This window comes from Microtus pennsylvanicus, chromosome 2 (assembly GCF_037038515.1).
Source record: "Microtus pennsylvanicus isolate mMicPen1 chromosome 2, mMicPen1.hap1, whole genome shotgun sequence".
Classification (NCBI taxonomy): Eukaryota; Metazoa; Chordata; class Mammalia; order Rodentia; family Cricetidae; genus Microtus; species Microtus pennsylvanicus.
In genome coordinates this window covers 96,421,597-96,445,245 of record NC_134580.1, presented here as the reverse complement: position 1 = coordinate 96,445,245, position 23,649 = coordinate 96,421,597, and the positions used below count along the sequence as shown (strand labels likewise).

Sequence of the window (23,649 nt, the reverse complement as noted above, 5' to 3'; positions counted from 1 at the left end):
AGTCTTTGAATACATTTAGAAATATAACAAAACATGTTACTTGATAAGATTATTATTTTGCTCATCTTACATTCATTAAGGGGGAGTATTTCTGTATTGCATGGTGTGGTTCACGGGTCGGTTTTGATGGCTAATGTTGCAGAATGAGATGTTTTAGGCCATTTCTAAGTACCCGTTAAGGGTACTCCCAGTGATGGTGACTGATCCTGATGTCTTAGGAACTCTTTTTCTCATGATATTGAACTAATTCTGGTCGGACTGAGTTAGAACAGCAGTTCTCAGTTGTGAGCTGCAGACCTCTGGGGATGTGGGTGTCTCCGAGACTCTCGCAGAGACCCTGGGAGGTGAACACTATTTTAATCCCACACTGAGGTGCCACCTGCATTTTGGCCTCCTGCCCTGGTAAAATGCTCTGGGAGTGATGATCCAGAAGTAATGGTGAGTTGGCTGCTTGGGCTGAACTGCCACTCCAGACTCTGGCACCAAACTGTACGGGGCTGAAATTAGCTAACTGGCTGTGCCCAGCATCTCTTTATATATTTTTTCATATTGTGTGAGTTTATTCAAAATACGACCTGGCATATGAACTAACTATGGACCGTGAGCCTGGGAATGCCAGGACTGGTAGCTGGGAATTAAACTAGAAGCTATTATATTTGAAGTTTGCAAACAGCATCATCTTAGTAACCTCTTTATTAGGTTGATGTTCTCTTTTTCTCTTAAAAAGGTAGAGATGTACGTTATAGGCAAACATCACTGACTCTGGGCTCTCACTTAGCATGACGCTCCTTTTCAAATGATCTGACCTGGGAGTTCTAAGACTTAGTACTGGAGTTTGTCAGTTTTCACAGGGGTAACTGAGAGGGTAGCTAAGTGCTCACACTATGGAGTCAGACACATGTGGGTGGAGCTTACTGTTTGTTTACTAGTTAGAACACTTTGAATATGCATGTAATTCAGATACAAATTTGCCTCAGTTTACTAATCAAAAGGAAGAGAGAATGCATTGGGCTGCATGAGACTGGCCAGGGCATATGAGTAAATAAATCACTTTGCATTGTGCCCATTGGGCAAGTCTACCCAGACAGGTGCTGTGATTATCATTAGTTGTTACGTTGTCAGGTAAGCCCTGAATGAGAAAACCTCTAAAGTCCTTCATTTCAAATAAGATATCACCTGTTATCGTCTTGTCACAAACATCTTTTTATTTTATTTATTTATTTATTTTTTTTGGTTTTTTGAGACAGGGTTTCTCTGTAGCTTTGGAGCCTGTCCTGGAACTAGCTCTGTAGACCAGGCTGGTCTCGAACTCACAGAGATCTGCCTGCCTCTGCCTCCCGAGTGCTGGGATTAAAGGTGTGCGCCACCACCGCCCGGCTGTCACAAACATCTTTATGTGATTCAGAAAACCAAAGAGAGAGAGAGAGAGAGAGAGAGAGAGAGAGATCGATCAGAAAAAGGCATGTGTGTGGATGTGGAATCAGTGTGTTTACCCACTCTGTGTGAATACCTACCCAGCGTGACCTGCCCTCTACTGGAGTTCTCTGGTACCTGTCTCCTCTTTCAGTTAGTCTGAAACAGTTTAAAAGAGCGTCCATGTCTCAGTCTTTACTTTGGATTTTGCAGGTTTGGATATAAACAATCTCGCAGGATGGAGGAGAAACAACTTGGGACTTAAAATCATAAGAGAACCACTCCTGTGCCCAGCGCCATAACTTACTACCCCTTCAAAGGGTCATGCGGTCCCACTGTAGAACAGAGATAAATGTCTGCCTCTCAGTGTGATCGGACGGTTATATGAGAAGACTCTCAAGAAGTCACTTTGTCCATGAAGTTTGTACTTGATACTAAATGTATTAGGTGTTACCATTGGCCATCAGTATTGATACTAAATGTACTGGGTGTTACCATTGGCCAATGGTATTGGTTGAATGAAAGAACGAGAAGTAAAATCAAAGCAAAGCTTTGCTGTTTTATCAAACCTCACATCGATTTCTCCCTTTAACACAATGCAGATGATTCCAAGCTGGCAGAGCCAGATGCTCAGCTCCTAAACGCTATTCGTAAGATGCACAGACTGGATAAGATACTGGCCAAAAGACAAAGCAGAGAGAAGGAAGTTAAAAAGCAAGGTGCAGAAATGAGGATTAAGCTGTGGGAAGAACTCAAGATGAGAACTGTAAGTCAGTTTCCTAGAATAGTAAGAAAAGTGTGGCCTGTGGTGGTGGTGATGTGGTTCTGCCTTATTGATATGTTTCGCAAAAGTGGTCGCAGTGTGAGTGTGTGTGTGTGTGTGTGTGTGTGTGTGTGTGTGTGTGTTGGGATGGATATTTTCTGGAGCCAGAGAGGATAATTGAGCTGTGACATTTCAGCCTTCTGACACACTCATTACCTGTGGGCAAGCCCAGCAAACCTCTCTTGCTAGCATCTGAGTAGGAAGGGGTGTGATGACGATTTTTATCAAAGATGTATATCTGCTTTTTCTCCTTTGAGTTTATAGTTTGGAGAGAAATAGACAAGCACTCACAAAACATTAAGTCATTATTGGTGTTGTTGATTAAGTAACCCTTTGGGACAAACGAGTCACAGGGCTCACTACATAACGCGCTGCCCAGACTCCTGAGAAGTTACAAATGGCCTCAGCCTGGGCTGGGCTCCATTTGCCTCCCTGTTGCCGCATTTCTGGAGCCTGATTTCAACTTAATGTGGCCTTCGCTGGTCTCTTGTTCTCCATAGCATCAAGAGGTTGCGGATGAACAAATGTTGGCACAGTCTCAGAGCCACTGACTCAGAGGAGAGCAACTGTGAGAAAGGGATTCTGTGTAGCACATGGCCCTTGCTGACAGCCATCCTTGCCACAGGCTAACCTCAGAGGAAGCTCCCTAAGCAGTAAGAGTCAGATGGAGTGAGCAGGGATACATTTATGGGCCTCCTGGGAAGACCATCTGGGTGGGCAGAGAAACTGCTGTCAAATTTAAACAAGAGGATGATTTTATATAATTTAGCAGAAAAAGTGAGTCTGTTTTCTGCTGAAACACAAAACAAATTTTAATTTGTATAAAACTAAGAATTACAATTAGAAGCATAATAAAACATGAGGACAATTTTGAAATTTCAGTTTGGTGGGATACCTGTGGATAACTCAATACACACACACACACACACACATAACTCAATATATATTTGTATGTACCTATGCATCTCTCTCTATATATAGACACACACACATATACACATATATGAAGATACTTTAAACTATAACACTATGTATGTAAGTTCTTTTCTGGAATTTTGGAGAAACAAGAAATTGTAGCAGATTTCCTAGGCAAACGAATGCAAATGAATGACCCCTCTGTGTACATACCCAATTGAGAACTGGGTTGAAATAAGAACGGACAGGTATTTTTACCTTTCTTTTTCATATTTAAACTTAAACTCTTCTCCCATCAGTCTGCAAAAAGTACTGAAGACTTGGAAAATGACGAGGAGTTGGAAAACACGAAAAAGTTTTTGTGTTTGACTTCGGAATCTGCAGGAACAGCTGGTAAGCAGAGGAGGCCGCTAAGCCTTCTTATCCCAGGTTGGCGTGTGCTGCCCCTTTTCTCTGTGAGTTGGCGCATTTCAGAGGAAGAGATGATCGCATTAGATAGGACTGGAGGGAAGTGTCTGAGGATAGGTCTGTTTTAGTGTTTTCAGGGGAGAGAGGGAGAGGGCAGAGGAAACACTGAAGCCAGCCCGGGATGTCTTTGCATTCATTTCCTGTCCTCTTAGATCCTCTAGATGCTACTTCATAACCTCAGTCCTCTCCCTGCTGAGGTCCTGTAAGCAGGTGTTTCTTTCCCGCCCACCAGTTCTCAAATAACCAACTCAGAGGTTGAATATGAATTATAAATGCTCAGCCAATAGCTGAGGCTTATTCCTAACTAGCTCTTACGCTTTAAGTTAACCCATATTCTTATTTACACTTTGCCACATGGTGGCACCTTTATTAGTATAACACATTCATCTCCTGCTCCCTCTTGTGTCTGGCTGGAGAGACTCCTCTGACTCCCATCATTGTTAGTTTGGTCACCCCACCGATACTTCCTGCCTGGCTACTGGCCAATCAGCGTTTTATTAAACAAATTTGAGTGGCAAATCTTTTAAGTGTACAGCAAGGTCTCACCAGAGATCTCTCAGTCCTGTGCAGCCCCCTTGTAAAAATCTATTGCTGGTTTGCCTATTTCTTGTTATCTCACAGCCCTACCTTTAGAGGCCAGCTAGTTTGCTTCTTTCTTTGATTTTTTTTTATTTCCCTGTCTCTCCTATCCTTCCTCCTTTCCTCCCTTCTTTTACAGCAGGATTGTTTCAGACTCCCCTTCCACACGTCACATAGGTGATACTCCAGTTTTGTGTAGGTAGGGCTGCTCTAAGCAGGGCCTCTGAGTTCTGTGAGAAAGCTGGGTTCCTTTTGTCCTTACAAAGGGAATGTTTAACATTTCAGAACCCAAATGCCTGATTCAGGCTCCTGCAAGAGTTCTGGTGGAGGTGTGGTTTGAGGGAGAAAGTCTCTTCACACTTGCTCCTTTTTGGTTCCAGCACTGAGAGCTCAGAACCTTGAATGATTGGGTTTTTTTTTTCCAGTCAAGAATTTCTTTTATTGTTGTCAGTGTTTCTGCTGAATATATATCTCCCAGCATGCATATTGCCTTTTCTGTGATGAAATAGCATTTAAAGATATGGCACTTTGATGTTCCTGCTTAAAGCTTTAGATATGCTCATTACTATTGTGCACCAGACTTTTCTCCTAAGAGTCTGGGTGCTACGTCTGCATTGCCCCGTCTAGATTGAGGGACTTCTTTGTCAGTGAACTTTTCCAAGTCTCTGCTGGTTTTAATGAAAGTGATAAAACATATGCTGGAAAAAGGACAGCCTGCTAAATGACTAGTCCTGGCAAAACATGATAGCTATCTGCAGAAGAATGAGACTAGACCCATGTCTCTCATCCCACACAAAAATCAATTCAAAGCAGATCCAAGTCCCTAGTTTAAACCCACAGCACTGAAACTGCTAGGGACACTTTAGGATACAGGCATTGAAGGAGTGTTCTGAATGGAACCCAATACCATAGAAAATAGACCCAAGAATTGACAATGGGATTTTGAGAAACTAAAAACACTTGATGGGCCAATGAGATGGCTCCGTGGGTAAAGGCACTTGCATCCAAACCTGAAGACCTGGGTTCAAGCTCCAGAATCCACTTGGTAGGTGGAGAGAACCAATCCTGCAAGTTGTCCTCTGACCTCCCCATACCACACAAATGCACATACATGCACATGAGAAATGAACAAATATATATTCAAATAAATTAAAATCTTTGACACAATGAAAGGAACTAACTACAAACTAAACAGAACAGAGAGCCTGCAGACCAGGAGACACTTTTTTTTTTTTTTGGCCAGGACAGATATTCTCAAAAGGAGAAGTACAAATGACTAGTAAATATTTGTTAAAGTGTTCAGCATCCTTAATCACTGCAGAAATATCCATGAAAATGACTTAGGTATTCTGTCTCACACACTCTCAGAGTGACTGTCCTAGAGAAAGCAAATGACAGGTACTGGGGAGGATGTGGGGAAGGAGGAACTCTTCCCCACTGGTCTGGATATAAACTGGTGAAGCCACTGTGGAATCAGGGTGGAAGTGCCTCAGAAAGTCCAACCAGAACTGCCCTATAGCCCAGCGACACCACTCCTGGGCATCTGCCCCAAAGACTCCTGTTCTTATGTAAAAATATACACATGCTTGCGTTTTCTGCAGCTCTATTGACAACAAGAAAAGGAATCAGTCTGGCTGTCCATCGAAAGGTGAACATATAATGAAAAGGCAGTTTATGCACACAGTGGGGTTTTATTGAGCAGTAAAAAAAGTGAAGTTTTCCAGAAAGGAGCTGATTTCCAGGGAGGTCGCCCAGTCTCAGAAAGACAAAGAGTACACTTCCTTGTTCCTATACTGATCCTAGATCCTACTTTTTATATGTGTGTGTTTATGTGGGAGTGAGTGTGTGCAGAGGTCAGGGAACTAGAAAATGGCCCAGGAGAAGGGGAAAGGCAGCACTGAGGGGGCAGTTGGGCAGTGTAATAGAACTCAGAGTGTGAAAGTAGGCTGAGTGACGGAGGCTTCTCAGGATTTCCTTCTTCCTAGCTTGTGTCAAGTGGGCATAAAACTAGCCGGCACACTGATGTCTAACCAGAGAGTGTCTGTGTCCTTAGGAAAGTAGGGTCTTCCCTTGCTGTGACCACAGGAGTGCCAAATATTTGTACATCAGCCACTAGGTGGCAGCATCTAGTCACAACCCGTTCTTAAAGGCCCAAAGCTCTTAGCAGGGGACCTAGTTTGTCTTGAATTAAATTATGCACCTACAGTTAGTGCCGCCTGATACCTAGAGGTCTTCCCTTAGTAACAGCTCCCCAGAGGCGACTCCGTTCTGCCTGGCAGCAGCTCGCCTTTTCTTCTCTTAGAAGTCTAGTCTTCAGCATTTCTCTCCTACACCATTTAGTTTTAGTCTCTCTCTCTCTCTCTCTCTCTCTCTCTCTCTCTCTCTCTCTCTCTCTCTCTCTCTCTCTGTCTCTCTTTCTGTCTCTCTGTCTCTGTCTCTCTCCTCTCTCTCTCCTCTCTCTCTCTCTCTCTCTCTCTCTCTCTCTCTCTCTCTCTCTCTCTCTCTCTTTCTCTCCCTTCTATCCTTATTTCCCTGTGGTATAACTGTATTAGTTTACCTGTTGTGTATAACAAATTAACCTCATAACCTGGTATATTAAAAAACAAGCAAATCTTCTCATGGAATTTCATCCATTTGGAGAAGTGTGGCTGGGCGGTTCTGACAAGGTTTCCTCCTGCCACAAGCTGATGGCCATCTGAAGGCTCCGAGGAGGAGCCCGAGGCAGCTCCTAAAATCACTCACAGCGCTTCCTGGGAGATCTTAGTTCCCTGCTCACCTTTGACAGATTTCTTAGGTTTCTCATGAATTCCACGAATTCCACTGTAGAATACATATGTGTCCTTACAACGAGGCAGCTTGTATCCCTTAGTACTGGGAATGAGTACTCAATAGATTGGGTTATAGTTAGCATTTCCGTGATTACTAGACAATAGTAAAAAGAATATGGTGTCTAACATAGGCTCTTTCGTGTACCAGAGAATTGGCAGGTCTCACATATTTATTAGCAGATTTATTGATTTTGTAGAGCTCTTTGCTATTGCTACCTCAATTGGGGATTACTTTGGCATATTTCCCCAAGGTCTAAGTGATATGGAGAAAAGAGTTTTTATAAATTTATGATTAACTATATTGTAATTTTTAATTATACTTGATTGCATAATATTTTATAATTAATTATATAATGCTATTCATTCTGATTATCTTTAGTTGTATGCCTTGGATTTTGTTAATTTTAAACATATCAACCAGAAAAAAATGTTACTTTTTTGTCTTCTTCAATAATTGTTCTCATTCTCAACACTAACCATTAGTGTTGAAGATTATTCAACCCATTTCAACATCTAATTAAATTATTATGGATTTCTTTCTTGATAAAATTAACATTTTTAAATTAACAGATTTAAACAATGAATCTATCTTTTACTCCTAGGTCAACCCTTCTTGCTTGTGGAAGATTATTATTTTAGTTGGTACCGATTTGAATGATTGAATTTATTCAGATTTATTCAGAAGTTTTGTTTCTATAAAGCAGGATTAGAGGCAGAGAGATGGCTCAGTGGGTTGAGGTACTGGCCGCCAAGCCTGATAAACCGAGTTCCATCTCAGAATCTGCATCCTGAAGGAGAGAACGAGCGCCCTTAAGTTGTCCCCTGACCTCCACATGTGCACTGTGACTTGAGCATGCCCAGCATATATACACATCTATGCACATAAACAAACAAATAAGTAAACAAGTAGAAGCAAAATGCGGCAGGATTAGGTTGTGTGTGTACATGTGTGAGCATTTGTATGTGCATGCACGGATGTTGTAGTGTGAGGGTGAGAATTGGAGTAGTGGGTGTTTGTGTGTGTGTACCTGTGTGAGCATTTGTATGTGCTTGCACAGATGTTGTAGTGTGAGGGTGAGAATTGGAGTAGTGGGTGTTTGTGTGTGTGTACATGTGTGAGCATTTGTATGTGCATGCACGGATGTTGTAGTGTGAGGGTGAGAATTGGAGTAGTGGGTGTTTGTGTGTGTGTACCTGTGTGAGCATTTGTATGTGCTTGCACAGATGTTGTAGTGTGAGGGTGAGAATTGGAGTAGTGGGTGTGTGTACTTGTGTGAGCATTTGTATGTGCTTGCACAGATGTTGTGGTTTGAGGGTGGGAGTGCGAATGGGGGGTGTATGTGCTTTGTTATGTCAGCTTCAGAAAATGAGTGGTCATGGCCACCCATTTATTTCTATGCTTTGAAACAGTTTACATAACATGGGGATTATCTGTTCCCTGAAAGTCTGAACAATTTCACTGGGAAACCCATCTGGCCCAGATCATCTTAGAGGCATTCTCTGACTGTTTCCTTCTCGGCATCTGTCATGTCCACCGTCCTCTTGTTTGCTGGTTCTCTGACTCTCCCCGGTGTCTCTCATGCCCACCGTCCCGTCCCCCTGTTTGCTGGTTCTCTGACTCTTCCTGACACCTCTCATGCCCACTGTCCTCCCATTTGCTGGTTCTTCTGGAGTCAGTTTGGGCAGGACTCCCTCACTCTAGACTTAAAGTCTCCACGTACACAATAAGAAAAGCCCCACTAACGCAGCATCTCGGATCAGTATCTTATTAGTCATTCTCCGTTTTGTGTGTCTTCTCACTATGTCTAATTTTGTTCTTGGTTTTCCCTACTTGAAAAAATAAGAGGGAATTAAGAAAAAAATAAGCCTTTTAATTTTAGCATAGCTCCAAATTGGCAGAAAAATTACAAGCATGGTACAGAGATTTTTTTTTTCTGTCTACACCACCCCTTCAGGGATACCTTTTGTGAGTGTGGTATGTTTGAAGTGAACCAGGCTTGGTATGATCTTATTAAGAAGAGTCCAACTCTATCCACTTTATTCACATTTCTTTAGTTTTTACCTAATTTTCTTTTCCTGTCCCAGGATTCCACGCGTTACATTAGCCTCCTTCGTCAGCTCCTCGTTGTGACACTTCTCCTGCTTCCTGTTTGAGGTGATCTTGGCAGTGCAGAGGCACACTGGTCTGGCATTTTGTAGCTTATCCACCAGTTGGAGTTGAGCTCATGATATTCCCATGATCAGACTGAATTGCACACTCTTGGGAGAAGGATGGCGAGGATGGCAGGGTTAGCGTGCCATTTTCATTACATCACGGTGTTAGCGTGCGTACCGACCGCGCTGTCGATGCTCACATCCCTCCCTGGCTGAGGCAGTGCTGGTCTGAGTTTTCTGTTTTTGTAAAGTCACTCCCTCTCCCTCTGGCCAACTGTTGCTTTAATGAGGAAGAAACTATGCATAGTCTCCATCTGAGGAGTGGGGAGCCTTGCTTTGCCTCACTGCGGGCAGCCCATGGGCCTACATTATTCCATGTTATTCTGCAGGGGAGATGGATCTGTTTCTCTTTTACTCATGCACATCTGTATCAGCATTAGACTGATAAAAGTGGGTTTTGGTTTTATACTTTGAGGTAGATTTCAGTGAACTTTATTGGGTTGGCTCCACTTTCCCATTTTGGCCACGCGATGGTCTCTTAGCTGGTACCTGCCTCCCTTTGCCTCATTTCTGTCACTGTGGGATTTGTTCTGTGTCTCTTGCCAGGCATATCTTCTCGTTTTGATTTCTTGTATATTTCCAACCCAAGCTTCGAATCAGGCTTGTCTCCAAGGAGCCCCGATTCCTGTCACTGGAGAGTGGCATTTAACATCAGCATCTGGATGCCAGGTGCAATTTCCACTAGGAAAAGAAATGTGTGTGCGTGTACTAACCCCTTGTGGACATGTCTGTAAGTGTGCCTATATGTAGCCTTCTCTGTATGACCCAAAATTGAGTTTGCACACACTCATGTGTCTGCCTGTACTCCACCACCCCACGTGGACCATGTGGCCTAACCCTCTTGCTTATCTGTCATGTTCTAGCCTTCTCTCACCCTCTGCCATCTCCTTACTTAACTCTTTAGTTGCACGGCACACAGACAGTGTCGCTAACCCATAGAAGACTTTGGTCACCTGCAATGTAGTCCTCATGTTTAGTTCCTGTTGCCTTTGGTCTTTCAGGCCCCATTTTTCAGAGAGAGAGAGAGAGAGTTTGGGCACCTTTTCATCTGTTCCTATTTCACAAGCTTGCACTCTGCATTTGCTGTACATCTGGATGGTCTCGCCACATTTCTGCATTTCATATGCAGGATTCCTCAGTCTCTTAGTGAGTTTTTCAAAAGGTCTACGAACGTTGATTTTCGCTCTTTATGTTCTGGTGGTAAATGCTTTTTAAAAAGACACAGTGCCATGCATTCACAGTTACTGAATGATCTAGAATAGTTTAATTGCCCTAAAAGAACTCATGTGTGAACCCTCATTCAACTCTCCTTTCTTCCCCAACCTTCTAGCTGCCACTAAGTTATACTTTATTTAATACACTTTCAAGAATGTTGTATAATTGGAATTTTCAGTGAAAACGTTTCCTGACTTCATTCTTTCACTCAGAAGTACATACTCATGCCTTTTGCTGACACGGTAGATAGTCTTTTGTTTGTTGTGAATAATATTTCATTCTATTGATCCATATCTCTTCTAGCTGTATTTTTGTTGCTGTGATAAAATATCCTGACAAAAAGCAATTTAGGGGAGAAAGAATTAGTTCCCAGTTCCCTGCTGCAGTCGTCACCGTGAGAAGTTACAGCAGCAGAACTTTGAGACAGGTGGTCACATCACACCAGTGAAGGGGACAGGTGGTCACATCACACCAGTGAGGGGAGACAGGTGGTCACATCACACCAGTGAGGGGAGACAGGTGGTCACATCACACCAGTGAGGGGAGACAGGTGGTCACATCACACCGGTGAGGGGAGACAGGTGGTCACATCACACCAGTGAAGGGGAACAGGGGGTCACATCACACCAGTGAGGGGAGACAGGTGGTCACATCACACCAGTGAAGGGAGACAGGTGGTCACATCACACCAGTGAAGGGGAACAGGGGGTCACATCACACCAGTGAGGGGAGACAGGTGGTCACATCACACCAGTGAGGGGAGACAGGTGGTCACATCACACCAGTGAGGGGAGACAGGTGGTCACATCACACCAGTGAAGGGAGACAGGGGGTCACATCACACCAGTGAAGGGAGACAGGTGGTCAAGCAGAACGGGTGCTGGAGGCAGGAACTGATGCAGAAGCCATGGAGGGGTGATGATTACTGCCTTGCTCCACATGGCTTTCTCAGACGGCTTTCTTATAGAACCAGGACCACATGCAAAGGATGGTACCACCCATAGTGAGTTGGGCCTTCCCATGTACTTGTCTGTAAGCAACCTTAAGGGAGACATTTTCTCAACTGAGATTCCCTCTTCTCCAATGACTCTCTAGCTTGTGTCAAGTTGATGTAAAACTGGCCAGGAAAAAGATACATTATGATCAAATTAGTTAATATGAAAACATAAAAAAATCACTGCTAAAGAAAAAAAAATGTTTAACATTGCAGTGTCCTTTCTTCTGCATGGATCTTAGCTAACATGGGAGTTTCTAACTTCCATGAGTCTCCCAAATATTCTCTCTCTCTCTCTCTCTCTCTCTCTCTCTCTCTCTCTCTCTCTCTCTCTCTCTCTCTCTGTGTGTGTGTGCAGGTAGGTGGGAGTACCTGCATCGCACATGTGTGGAGATCAGAGGACTTTGTGGAGTTGGTTCTCTCCCTCCACCTTTACTTGGGATGGAGCTCAGGTCTTAAGGCTCGTGCAAGTGCCTTGGCCCATGGAGCCATCTTGCAGGCTTTGTTTTATGTGGCCCAGACTGGCCTTGGATTTGCTCTGAATTCCTGGACCTCTTGAGTTTTCTCCCTATTGCTGAAATTGCAGGTATTTTTTTTTTGCCATCCTGCCCAGCTCAAAGGCATTCTGCTAATGGCTGACTATATAGCTTTAAAACCTTCAACTTGGAGGCCTAAAATAAAGAGGAAAACATAATTCTGTTACCGACTGTGTATATTGCCTGTGTCACAAGCGCGGGGATCTGCCTGGTTTCACCAACAGAGAATGGGATGCTCTAGCATGTTCTCCTGTGTCTAGGAAGTACTGTCTGGCTGTCCTCTGCAGTTTGTTTCCAGGGCTCATGTGATGATGACTGCCATGTCAACTTGGGAGCCACACGGACTTTTCCAGAAACAGTTGTGGTGTGTGGAGCGGACTGAGGAATAGTAGAGAGGTGTTCAATCCTTTCTCTCGCGTCCACTGTGTAGATTATCTTACTTTGTGGACGTTGAACGTTCTTTTTTTCTCTTTTTGTATCAGTAGAGCCTTCACACTGTGAGTTTGAAGACGACTTTTTCCCAGTGTTTCATACTCAGATTTCTCCAGAAAATTATGAAAATTTCATACAGAATATGAAGATGGGTATGTTTAATTTGTGTGATTACATAGATTGTCACAAGAGGATGTTGGCTGTATACGGAAATAGGGAACTTGGTACAATTTAGAGTAAATGGATGAAGAAGAAGGAGCTAGAGTTTAGGGTCAGCACAAGGGCTTAGGCTGAGCTCAATGGCAGAGAGCTCACCTAGGACTTGGAAGGTACTGGGCTCAGTCACAGCACTACGAACATATGTGGCAAATAATCCTTTGTGAGTTGATCCATGGTGAAGTCACTGATTGAAACTTCATTATTGCATCTGATTACTGGATATTTGAAATTTTGCATGATAGTTTTTAAAAAGTATGTAGCAGACTACCTGTCCTTTGGCTCTTACAGCCTTTTTTTTTTCACAATTGTGATTACATGATCACTTTTAATTTTTTCAATGCTAGATTTTACCTGTGAGGAGGGAAAGAAATGATGCATTGATCAAAACAGAAAGGAAACCTTTTTCAAACACAGAGAGGATTTCCTCTTCCCTAACGTGCTCCAAGCCTTAAGTGCAGGAGTTGTCTTTAGATGTATCACTGGGGCTGGACACTCCACCATTGTTTGTTCTCTGCATTTTGATTGGCTGTGAGAAAGGGGAAGATTGTTCTCTGCAGGAAAGAGCCTCCCAATTGGTTATCTAATACCAAGTGGTCAGTCTTCAAATCATATCATACAAGTAACTTTATGCAGACTGAGCAGATTGCATTTAAATGTTTGTGTATCTGTATAATATACATGTCTCAACAATTAAAGGAAAAGAGGCCATGATTTGGGAGATACAGAGAGCAAGTTAGGTACCTGGTAGTGGTGGTGGTAGGGGTTGGAGATAGGAAAGAGAAGGAGGGAAATGATATAATTGTATTTTAATTGCAAAATTATTTTAAAAAGTAGGCTGCCACAGATAGAAATTTGGCTTAAGGAGGATGGGGAGAAAATAAATCTAAAACAAAGAAAAAGTCCATACTCTGTTTCTGGGTCAAGAATTTAAAAATTATTTATTCTATTTATGTTTTTAAGATATATTTTAACATAAACTTAAATGAATTTTTTTGTATGATTCACAATTGTAATTATGAAATCACTTTTAACTCTTCCAATACTAGATTTTACCTGTGATGTGCCATTGATCAAAACAGAAAAGAAGCTCTTTCCAAGTATAGAAAAGATTGAGCTTAGGAGTAAACTCAGCCAAGACTTTATTAAGCGAAACATTGAGGTAGGTATCTCATGATTTGAGAGACAATGTGGGAGTAAGCCGGGGCTGAAAGGGTCATGGTGTGTAATTTATTTGTTGTCTCATGTGTGCATACATGGTGCACATGCCCATACAGGCTTTCTAGTCTAATTACATCACGTCTCCCACCTTGCCCCGCCCCCCCCATCTCCCTCTATCCTATTCTGTCTCTTTCAAAACAGCTAGCTGCAGCTAGGCTTTACTTGATCACTCAGGATAGTCGGAAAAGGGTTTGAACAGTACTTTCCTCCAGATTTTAATTTGTACATCAATAAAGTATGCATGCCAGTGTAACATGAGGGGGCCTGCTTGATGGGGTTTCTGTTCCACCCGGTACCCCACAGCTGGCAAACCCCCAAAGAAAATCACACAGAGGTCTCCATAAGTTATAAAATTGATTGGTCCATTAGCTCAGGCTACTTCCTAGCTCTTGTAGCTTATAGTAACCCATTGTTCTTATCTATGGTAGCCACATGGCTAGTACCTTTCTCAGACGGGCAGATACATCCTGCTTCTTCTGTGGTCTGGGCAGGACTGCGGAGAGCCTTCCTGCTTCCCAGAATACTCCTGTTCTCCTTGCTCTACCTCTACTTCATGTCTAGTTTTCCTGCCTATACTTCCTGCCTGGCCAATCAGCATTTATTTAAAACATGATTGACAGAATACAGACAAGTCTCCCGCACCACGCCAGTATTTATTTATCAACTCATTCTCCTTATGGGACTCGATATTGTAGCTCCTGCATTTAGAACTTGGAGTGAAAACGTTCCTGGCAGAGCAGCAAGGCTGACTTAGAGAGGCCAGCTGGTAATCTACCCCTCTGGCCCCACCTACTGATCCCCCTTCCTACCCCCTTCAGCACCCCCTCCTATCCTCCCCTGATCCCCCAGCATTTGGTCACTATCCTTGATTCAGGGGTCCATCCTTGGTGCACCACAGTTCAGGTAACCTGATTTGGTTTGTCTTTAAGGTACACACAGATGAGTTAAGGGCACAGGGACTTCTTTATTAGCCCAGAATGCTAATTAATTAATCTACAAGATACGTCTGAGGAGTGTTCAACAGTAACAACTTGGACAGCTAGTCACTGGGAAGCCACATTGCAGCAGAGAGAGAGCTGTTTCCTCAGCTCAGGCCTGAAGTTCTCACAACTGGCATGCCATTCCAGGAAGCTTTGTTCCTGCGTCAGTCTGCCACTGCCAGGCTGGCCTCGGCCTCTCTGCCTTCTGTGCTCCATGCGTGTGTAACGTCAGGGAACCGCCTCCAACTTCCTCTACCCTTGTCTCTGCTGGCCCATTGGATCTTGATGTACTGTTTTGTTTCCAAGAGTAGTGGAGTTTTCCGTTTCTGAGTTCTTGCTGATGCACACAATAGCTTCAATTTAGGTCCTCTTCTCTCCTTTCAACAGCAGCAATGGAATCTTTATTTAAATGCCTTCTATGTTAGTCTAGAAATTAGTTTATTTTTGAGATAAGGTCTCATGTAGCTCAGGCTGGCCTCACACTTGGTGGGCAGTTGAGGATGACCTTGAACTTCTGATCCCTCTGCTTCAACGTCCCAAGTGCTGAAATTATAAATACGCGCCAGGCTGCCCAGCTTTGTAAGGCGCCAGAGATTGAACCGAGGGCTTCATGCTTGGGAGGCTACTCCTACCAACTAATCAGTATGCCCGGTCCCAACATTCTAAAAATTTAAAAGCACTTTCACTAAGTGGATGTGTGGTACCAGAAAGTATCCAAGAGTCCTTCTTGGTGTTTCGGCAAATGTTTTTCTACTTCTACATCTGTATATCCATATCTTCTTTAGCAATACATCTGTCTGTCTATCATCTGTATCTATATATATGGAGAAGTTTAAAACAGTTTACACTAATATATATATATTATAATATAAATATAAATATATATATATATATTTATATATATATATATATATAAATGATTTTTGGTGGCTGGGCAATGGTGGCATACACCTTTAATCCCAAAACTCTGGAGGCAGAGTCAGAAGGATCTTTGTGAGTTCTAGTCCAGCCTGGTCTACAAGAGCGAGTTCAAGGACAGTCAGGACTACACAGAGAAACCCTGTTTTGTGGTTAATAAGAAGGCCTGCTTGGAACCAGTGAGATGACTCAGTGGGTAAATAAAGGGTGCTTGCCTCGAGCCTGAGTTCTCTTCCTGGGATCACACAATGAGAGAAAGGGCTCTTCAAGTTGTCTTCTGGCCTCCATATATGTGCTGTAGCTGACAGATGCACACATGAGTTCCAGAGCACGCATCACACACACACACACACACACACACACACACACACACACACACACACACAAAAGAGGGCTTGCATGTCCTGAAAATACCTGCTTGGAGAATGGTCATCTATAAAAGATTTGTCGTAAAATAAAATTACCTAGAAAATCAAAATGCCCAATCTCTCCAGTTTTGAAATTCAGTGTGTCTATTTTGTAGAGTTCTCATTTTATCCCTGGACTTCACACTGCACTGTTGCTTACATTTCTTACTAATACATCCTGTAGTTGGCCAAGAGCCCCAGAAGCCCGGTGGTTATGATCGACAGAGAGAAGAAAAGGCTGGACGAGCTCCTCAAAGGCCTAGACGACACAGACTCGGGCCTGTCCAGTTCTGAGGTATGTAAACTCGGATTGTCAATGACTTTACCTAATCTTTATTACGCCATCAGCTTTTCAGCCCAAATTGACACTTTTCCCCTTAGAAGATATTCTCTGCATTAAAACCCTAATGTTTTCCAAGTTATTCCCTCAAAGAAACATGCTCTTCGTGCTCCCTGAAACACTTGGCATTCTGGTCTGACTTTTATTTCCTCGGACTGAATAAGGATTTGACAGGACCAGAGCATCTTGGCCCTGCCCGTATCCCCTTGCCGCATCTGTTTGTGTCAGATGGCCTGCAGCCAAGTGGGAGACCAGGGTGTACAGGCACACAGGGCAGCGTTGACTGGCGGTTCTAGAGCAGTCCATATGCAGTGATAGCTGAGGTCACAGGGAGGCTGTGCCAGATAACACTAGGCCTCAGCTCTGTGACTATCCCCAGCTGCCAGGATCCTGCAAACGATTTGAGAGAAGCTAGAATATCAGACTTTTAAATGGGAAGCATGTGTTTTAAATGTCACCAATTAATTTCTTGGAAAAAAATTGTATGTGAACAAACATAATAGCCCTTCTTCCACCCCAAATCCAAAGCAAACATCAGAACCTCACAGATTACAACCTCTGAAGGCCCTGTGGCTGCTGGGTGCAGTAATGGAGGCTGGAGCGCGGGGCAGATGAAGCACACTGCTAAGCGCCACCGAAATTTGAGGTTACTTCAGTTTTGCTCATTAGGGTAAATATCTTAGTTTACTAACAAAAACTTAGGTAGCAGAGTTAGACACCCAGGTTTCATTGGTAGTTATTAACTGTGCAGCTGGGCGAGTCACTTCCTGTGGAGGTGGTCAGTATACGTACCTCTCTCTCTAACTGTTCTTGCATTGCTTTGACAGTGAGCTTTTGTGATTAATATTGTTTGGCTTATTGGCTTAGTTAGTATTTATGTTTTATCCCTCACATATTTTAAACACGTAATATCAATTTAAGCAGTATTTTTATTATTTTTAGCTATCTTTTGTTGTTATTTGGAATGACCACTGAGAATATTTGGAACATTTCCTGACTTTAAATTATGGATTTTAGCCTGGTGGTGGTGGCACATGCCTTTAATCCCAGCACTCGGGAGGCAGAGGCAGGCAGATCTCTGGGAGTTCGAGGCCAGCCTGGTCTACAAGAGCTAGTTCCGGGACGGGCACCAAAGCTACAGAGAAACCCTGTCTCAAAAAACCAAAAAAAAATTATGGATTTTAATAATCATATTTGATCTTTTTATTCACTAACTCTTTTTCCAACACATTATTTGGGAATCCAGTCCTATTTCTGACCTGGTATTGTTATATCTATCAACTTCAGAAGTAGTTCCTTGTTCTGGTTGGGTTTGTGTGTCAACTTGACACAAGCTAGCGTCATCATAGAGGAAGGAGCCTCAGTTGAGGAGAGAGGCCTCCATGAGATTCAGTTATAAGGGGTTTTTCTCAATTAGTGATCAATGGGGGAGGGCCCAGCCCGTGGGTGGTGCCACCTCTGTGCTGGTGGTCCTGGGTTCTATAAGAAAGCAGGCTGAGCAAGCCAAGAGAAGCAAGTCAGTAAGCATCACCCTCCATGGCCTCTGCATCAGCTCCTGCCTCCAGGATCCTGCCCTGTTTGAGTTCCTGTCCTGACTTCCTTCGGTGATGAACAGCAATGTTTGGAAGTGTAAGCCGAAAAAAACCCTTTCCATCAGAACTTGGTTTTTGGTCATGTTGTTTCGTCACAGCAACTAAGAAATTCCTAAAATTTTACATCTTGACCGGCCTAGGTTTGTGGGAGGGTTGGTTTTCTCTTCTCCCACTCCTTTCTGCAAATAACATGACATAGTCAGAGCCCTTAGGTCAGTTTTCTGGGTGCAGAAACCACAGTTGAACACCACTCTTCACACTTTGTTCCACCTTTGCAGCCCTGAGGCTGGCAAGTCCCGGATGCAGCTCTTTGTGCCCATTCAGATGGGCTCACCTGTGCCCGATACATAATTATGCCCTATAAACATTCAGTGTGGCAATTTTGAATGGATCCTACAATTGAATCTTAATTTTTAAAGTTTTGTCTTTATTTATGAGCATGCATGCATGCTGTTCACGTGTATGTGCCCACAGAGGCCAAAGCGGGGCGTCAGATCTGGAGGTGAAGTTATGGGCAGTTGTGAGCTACCTAATGTGGGTGTTAGGACCAGCGCTTGGTTCTTTTGCAGAAGGAGGGCCAGCTCTTAACCACTGAGCCATCTCAGCAACTGCCGTGATTGGCTGAGACTCAGTTACTTGGCTACAATAGCATACTGTTAGGTTATAACTGGTTTATATCTTAAGCTAGCTATAGTCCACTATACACAAAGATTTTGGGCTAAACTTATTTGGGCATGGAGACTAGCTAAGGTCAAATTATTTTGCTTCACTGGGATAAAGTTTAAAAATATTGTATTTATTATCAGTTAAAGCTGATTTCTTCCCATCATGTCATAGTTTTATTTTTTGTGTGTTTGTAATTTTTAAGTAGAATAGTGATTATATGAACAAGAATCATATGAGGCTGAGGGAGCCCAAAGAGGCCCTCAGAAGACACTTTACACAGGCTGAGAAGAGAATGCAATCATAGCTTTCCTACCTTTTACTACCCAGGGTTGGTGGTGTGCTTATAAGCCTGGGCTCTGATGGAGAGCTCTGAGAAGTATGTTTTGAAGCAAATGTCGCGTGGGAATGACCTGGTCACATTGGTTTCCTTTTAGGGTGACCAGTGTGGTTGGCTGGTCCCGGGTGAAGGCTACACCCTTGCAGCCACGGAGTCTCAGAAGCTTGCTCAGATTGACACGAAACTTCAGGAATTCTCTGTGCTCTCACCAACGGTCGTCAGTCTTTCTCCAAGACTCGAGAGTCAGAGCAATAAGGTATGTTATTTATTTTTGTTTGTTTGTTTATTTGAGGAGAGAGGGGGAGTTGAGACAGGGTCTCTCTCTATAGAATCCTGGCTGTCCTGGAACTCGCTCTGCAGAACAGGCTGGCCTCAAACTTACAGAGATCTTCCTGTTTCTGCCTCCCAAGTGCTGGGACTAAAGGCCTGCAGCTCCATGCCTGGCTGAACGATAAGCTGTGTTTAACCCAGGAGCACAGATTGCTCAGGTTAGTGCCTGCAAACATTACCACACATGCTTTCTGATCTCAGCTGGAGAGGTTTGTCCCAGCTGCTCTTCTGTGAGTACAACTGAAGATTTTCAGTTTTTCCAGCAGTGTGTATTTTCTTTCGGTTATGTCTACTTTTTTTGTTTTGTTTTGTTTGTTTTTTTCAAGACAGGGTTTCTCTGTAGCTTTGGAGCCTGTCCTGGAACTAGCTCTTGTAGCCCAGGCTAGCCTCGAACTCACAGAGATCCGCCTGCTTCTGCCTCCTGAGTGCTGGGATTAAAGGTGTGTGCCACCACTGCCTGGCTGGTTATGTCTACTTTCTACCCATTTAACTTTCAGTTTGGAATTTTCTAAATTGAGAAATGGGGCAGTTGAGAAGCGACTTATTTTAATAATATCATTTCATCGTGATGTAAGGTAACTTACAGTCATGATTAGGAAGAAGGAAGAAAAATTAATAGTATTCATCAGTCCTTCCAGCCTTTCATCTTTTGGGCCTAGATGTGAACAGAGCCGGTCATGTGCCTCTTACCTGTCACGTTCTTCCAGGTCCTTTAATAGCAAGAACGAAGCTTTCCTGTGATAATCTCTGTCCTCTGACAGCTCTGAAATAAGTGTGGATGGCTCGCTCCAAACTTCTGCGAAGTGCAGAGAGTGTAGTGGACAGAGAAGAGCAGGGCTCGACACAGCGAACTTCCTTCCTGCTCCTCTGCATTCCAGTTCCAAAGGGCTGGTTTGGGCTTGGAGAAAGTGGTATGTGTGTATGTGTGTGCGCGTGTGCGCCTGTGCGTGCATGTGTGTGTGTTGGGGGGTGATTTTGCCATCTCTCTTTCAGCTTTGTAAAAGTCTAAGCAAATCATTTTTCACACAGTTCTATGGTTGTGGGGTTTTCTTTTGTCTTTCAAAAAATTTAAGTATCAGTAATTTATCAGTAAGTCCATTCTAGAAGATACTATTGCTAACTGAAGTTCCCTTAGCTAAAGAAACTGTTAAGATGTCCTGACGAAACAGTTTAATAACTGGTGGCACCTTGGGAGCTTCTCAGCTTCCCTAGGTTAAGTGTCTAAGAGTGGGGAGGGAGCTATCTCAGCTTCCCTAGGTTAAGTGTCTAAGAGTGGGGAGGGAGCTTCTCAGCTTCCCTAGGTTAAGTGTCTAAGAGTGGGGAGGGAGCTATGCCTGACCCCTTGAGCTAGATTTTTGCTAGATTTTGTTTTCATCATCTAAGTCACATTTTTCTTCCAGAGCCCACATTGTGGTTCAGGTAAAGTCATCTCTGAGCCATAATGAAATGGAGAAACCAGTGTACAGCTGTGCCGGTGCGGGCTGGGACCATACAACTGTGCCGGTGTGGGCTGAGGTCATACAACTGTACTGGCGTGGGCTGAGATGGTGCAGTTTTATGGGAAACAACACTTTTTTTTTTTTATACAAAGAAAAGAGAAAACTGCTCCTGGGCTTCCCACTGAATGCAGGAACAGACCAGGAGTGTCATGGTTGCTGAAAAGAAGTAACTGATGCTTCTTCCACACAAAACAGCATATCTTCTCAACATGTGTTCAGTTTCCTCTTGGAGCTTCTCGCCCAATCCAGCACTGCACATTGAACTTTCAAGTAGAAATGCAAACCTAGCGAATTCATTCATGGTGATTATCTTTGAATTGTGAGGTCTTCTGAATAAGTTCACTGAAAAGAATGCGTAAGCTCTTTTTATCTCTGTGTTGCTGGTGAATGGGCTCCAATCTGTTGTTGAGCACAAACACTTAGCATTTGAATTCGTCTTAGTTTCATTCTTCTGCAGACCATTAGCTCATCAGTGGTATTTCTTCTCGAGCCTTTAGGAGAATGCCTTTTAAGTGGATTACACATTCCTACTTAAAGACTTATTCTTATTTCTGTGTGCGCACGTGTGCGAGTGTGCCTGCCTGTGTGTGTCTGCGTGCGTGTTCATGTGGGTGCTAGCAGAGACTGGAAGAGGGTGCCGGGCCTTGTGAGCCACTCTGAGTGCTTCACAGAGCCGTCAGCACTTGTAACTGCAGAACCATCTCTCCTGTTTCTAGATTTCTGCTTTCAAACCAATTCAACAAACATATAGCTTAGGGCTTACTGTTTATTAGAAATTACAGGGACTTAAAGATAAGTCAGGCACATAGTTTACCTTAGAGTACAAAAGCCTTGCTTTGAGTAACATTTTTCAGATCGAGCAGGTTCTATTTAAGATTATATATGTGTGTTCATATATACATTTAACAACAATAAAAAAATAAGAGGTCACTGAAGTTTCTGCTTCCAAAGCATGAGGACCCGAGTTTGATTCCCAGAACTCACCTCAAAAAAGCCACAGAAGACTGCCCACCACATAGCTCAAGGCTGGAGCTGGTGGCTGTGGTGCCAGATAAATTCACAGATGGGTTTCCTTAGGCTCACAAAGTGTTTACAAATGTTCGTAGTCAATATTTAAAAGTTAGGTGAATTCAAATGAAAATGCTAGTTTCTAGTTTTTCTTTGAGAAATTAGAGAATATGCCAGCCCTTCGCCTGACTCCTTGGTGTGGGCTAGTGAACTAGCCTGAGCTGAGTGGCAGCTAGTGTCTCTTCTGGTTCTCCACTTTCCTGTCCACTCGCCGTTCTGTATCATGTTGTCAAGAAAATGGTTTTCTGCACAAGTTGAACACACACAGGCTCCCTGGCATAGCTGCTTGTGGTTACTGTGTGATGTTAAGTTGGTAGGCATGGAAACCTATGACACACACTTTGAAGGTCTCTAGAGATGATCACAGAGGGTACAACCAAAGCTCTGGTCTTTGCAAGAGGGAAGGGGAACATCACCTCTCCTTGCCCTTAGAAGTTTGCGTGTTATGATCTTATATTAATCACATGCCTTATATTAATCACATGCCTGGTGCTCTTAACTATGGAAAAATGTTCTTTAAAGATTTATTTACTTTATGTATGTGAGTGCTCTATCTGCATGTATGCCTTTGTGTCAGAAGAGGGCATCAGATCCCACTATAGATGGTTGTGAGCCACTATGTGGTTGGTGGGAATTGAACTCAGGACCTCTGGAAGAGCAGCCAGTGCTCTTAACCACTGAGCCATCTCTCCAGCCCCAACTATGGAAAAAAGTTTTTAAAGCAACATTTGCCTTTTCCTCTGTGAAAACAAAACCTGTTCTCTCGCTGCTTCTGTAATATTAACAATGCTGTGGCTGCGGTTTCCTTATGTGCTTTTAATCCTCATCTTTGGGAGCCAAAGAGAGCCAATCTCAGCCGTGTTTATTCCTAGGATCTGTGGATTAACCGTGCCTACCTGTGCTTACCAATCTCTTGAGTTGCCAACAAGACAGTCAGTTCTTTCTCTGTATTGGAAAGCGCCCTGTAAAGTTGAGTGATGGCATATAATTTTGTTTTTCTCATTTGTTGCGTAGACTAGATTCCAGCTTTCTCCAGAAGTATCTATGATATGGGAGAGTAGTGTAACATTTAGTTCCTTAAATCCTCAGCAACTGGATTCAATAGTCAGTGCTATTCTTCTTGGCTCTTGTAAAGACACAGACTTTCTTCATCTCTCACGCGATCAGTCTTACTAAATCTAGGATTCCACTTCATGGTTAGAGGGTTCTCCCCCTGCCCCCCATCAAAGGCGAGTTTTCAGAAATGTCTCTTACTGACAAGAGGTAGTTCTTTGTTCTCAAACCACCTAACTTAATTGAATATAATGACTCTCCTTAACTTGATTTTTGTCCTGTGCTTAGAACATTAATTCCATCACTCACAGTTTGATAATGCAAAAACAAACAAACAAACAACCCCCCCCGAACCCTGCAACTATTTGAGTGAAGACATAGTATTTATATTCATCTCTTTTCTTGCCAAAAATCACACAACCGCTGACAGCAAAAAAAATGAGTTTGGTTTGTTTCTTTCTTTCTCAACACTAGCTAACTTAGGAGCAATTTGACATGTAATCCTGAAAAACTATATATTGCCAAGTCCATTCCCCCCAGATTTAAAGCATGGGTTCAGAGCAGGAATCCAGTTACCACTTGGTTTATGCCAGTTACAAGCCCTG

The 23,649-nt window shown here is 43.2% G+C and overlaps 1 protein-coding gene across 2 annotated transcripts in view; it reads left to right on the top strand.

Moving 5' to 3' along the window:
• Fsip1 (fibrous sheath interacting protein 1) overlaps window positions 1-23,649 on the top strand; it is a 119,683-nt gene that overhangs the window by 6,197 nt on the left and 89,837 nt on the right. The window contains exons 4-9 of one of the 2 annotated variants that reach the window (XM_075963784.1): window positions 2,016-2,179; window positions 3,451-3,544; window positions 12,468-12,569; window positions 13,683-13,795; window positions 16,344-16,454; window positions 19,192-19,350. In XM_075963784.1, coding sequence (XP_075819899.1) covers window positions 2,016-2,179; window positions 3,451-3,544; window positions 12,468-12,569; window positions 13,683-13,795; window positions 16,344-16,454; window positions 19,192-19,350 — 743 coding nt within the window. The remainder of the gene's footprint in view (window positions 1-2,015; window positions 2,180-3,450; window positions 3,545-12,467; window positions 12,570-13,682; window positions 13,796-16,343; window positions 16,455-19,191; window positions 19,351-23,649) is intronic. The other variant, XM_075963785.1, reaches the window with a different exon arrangement.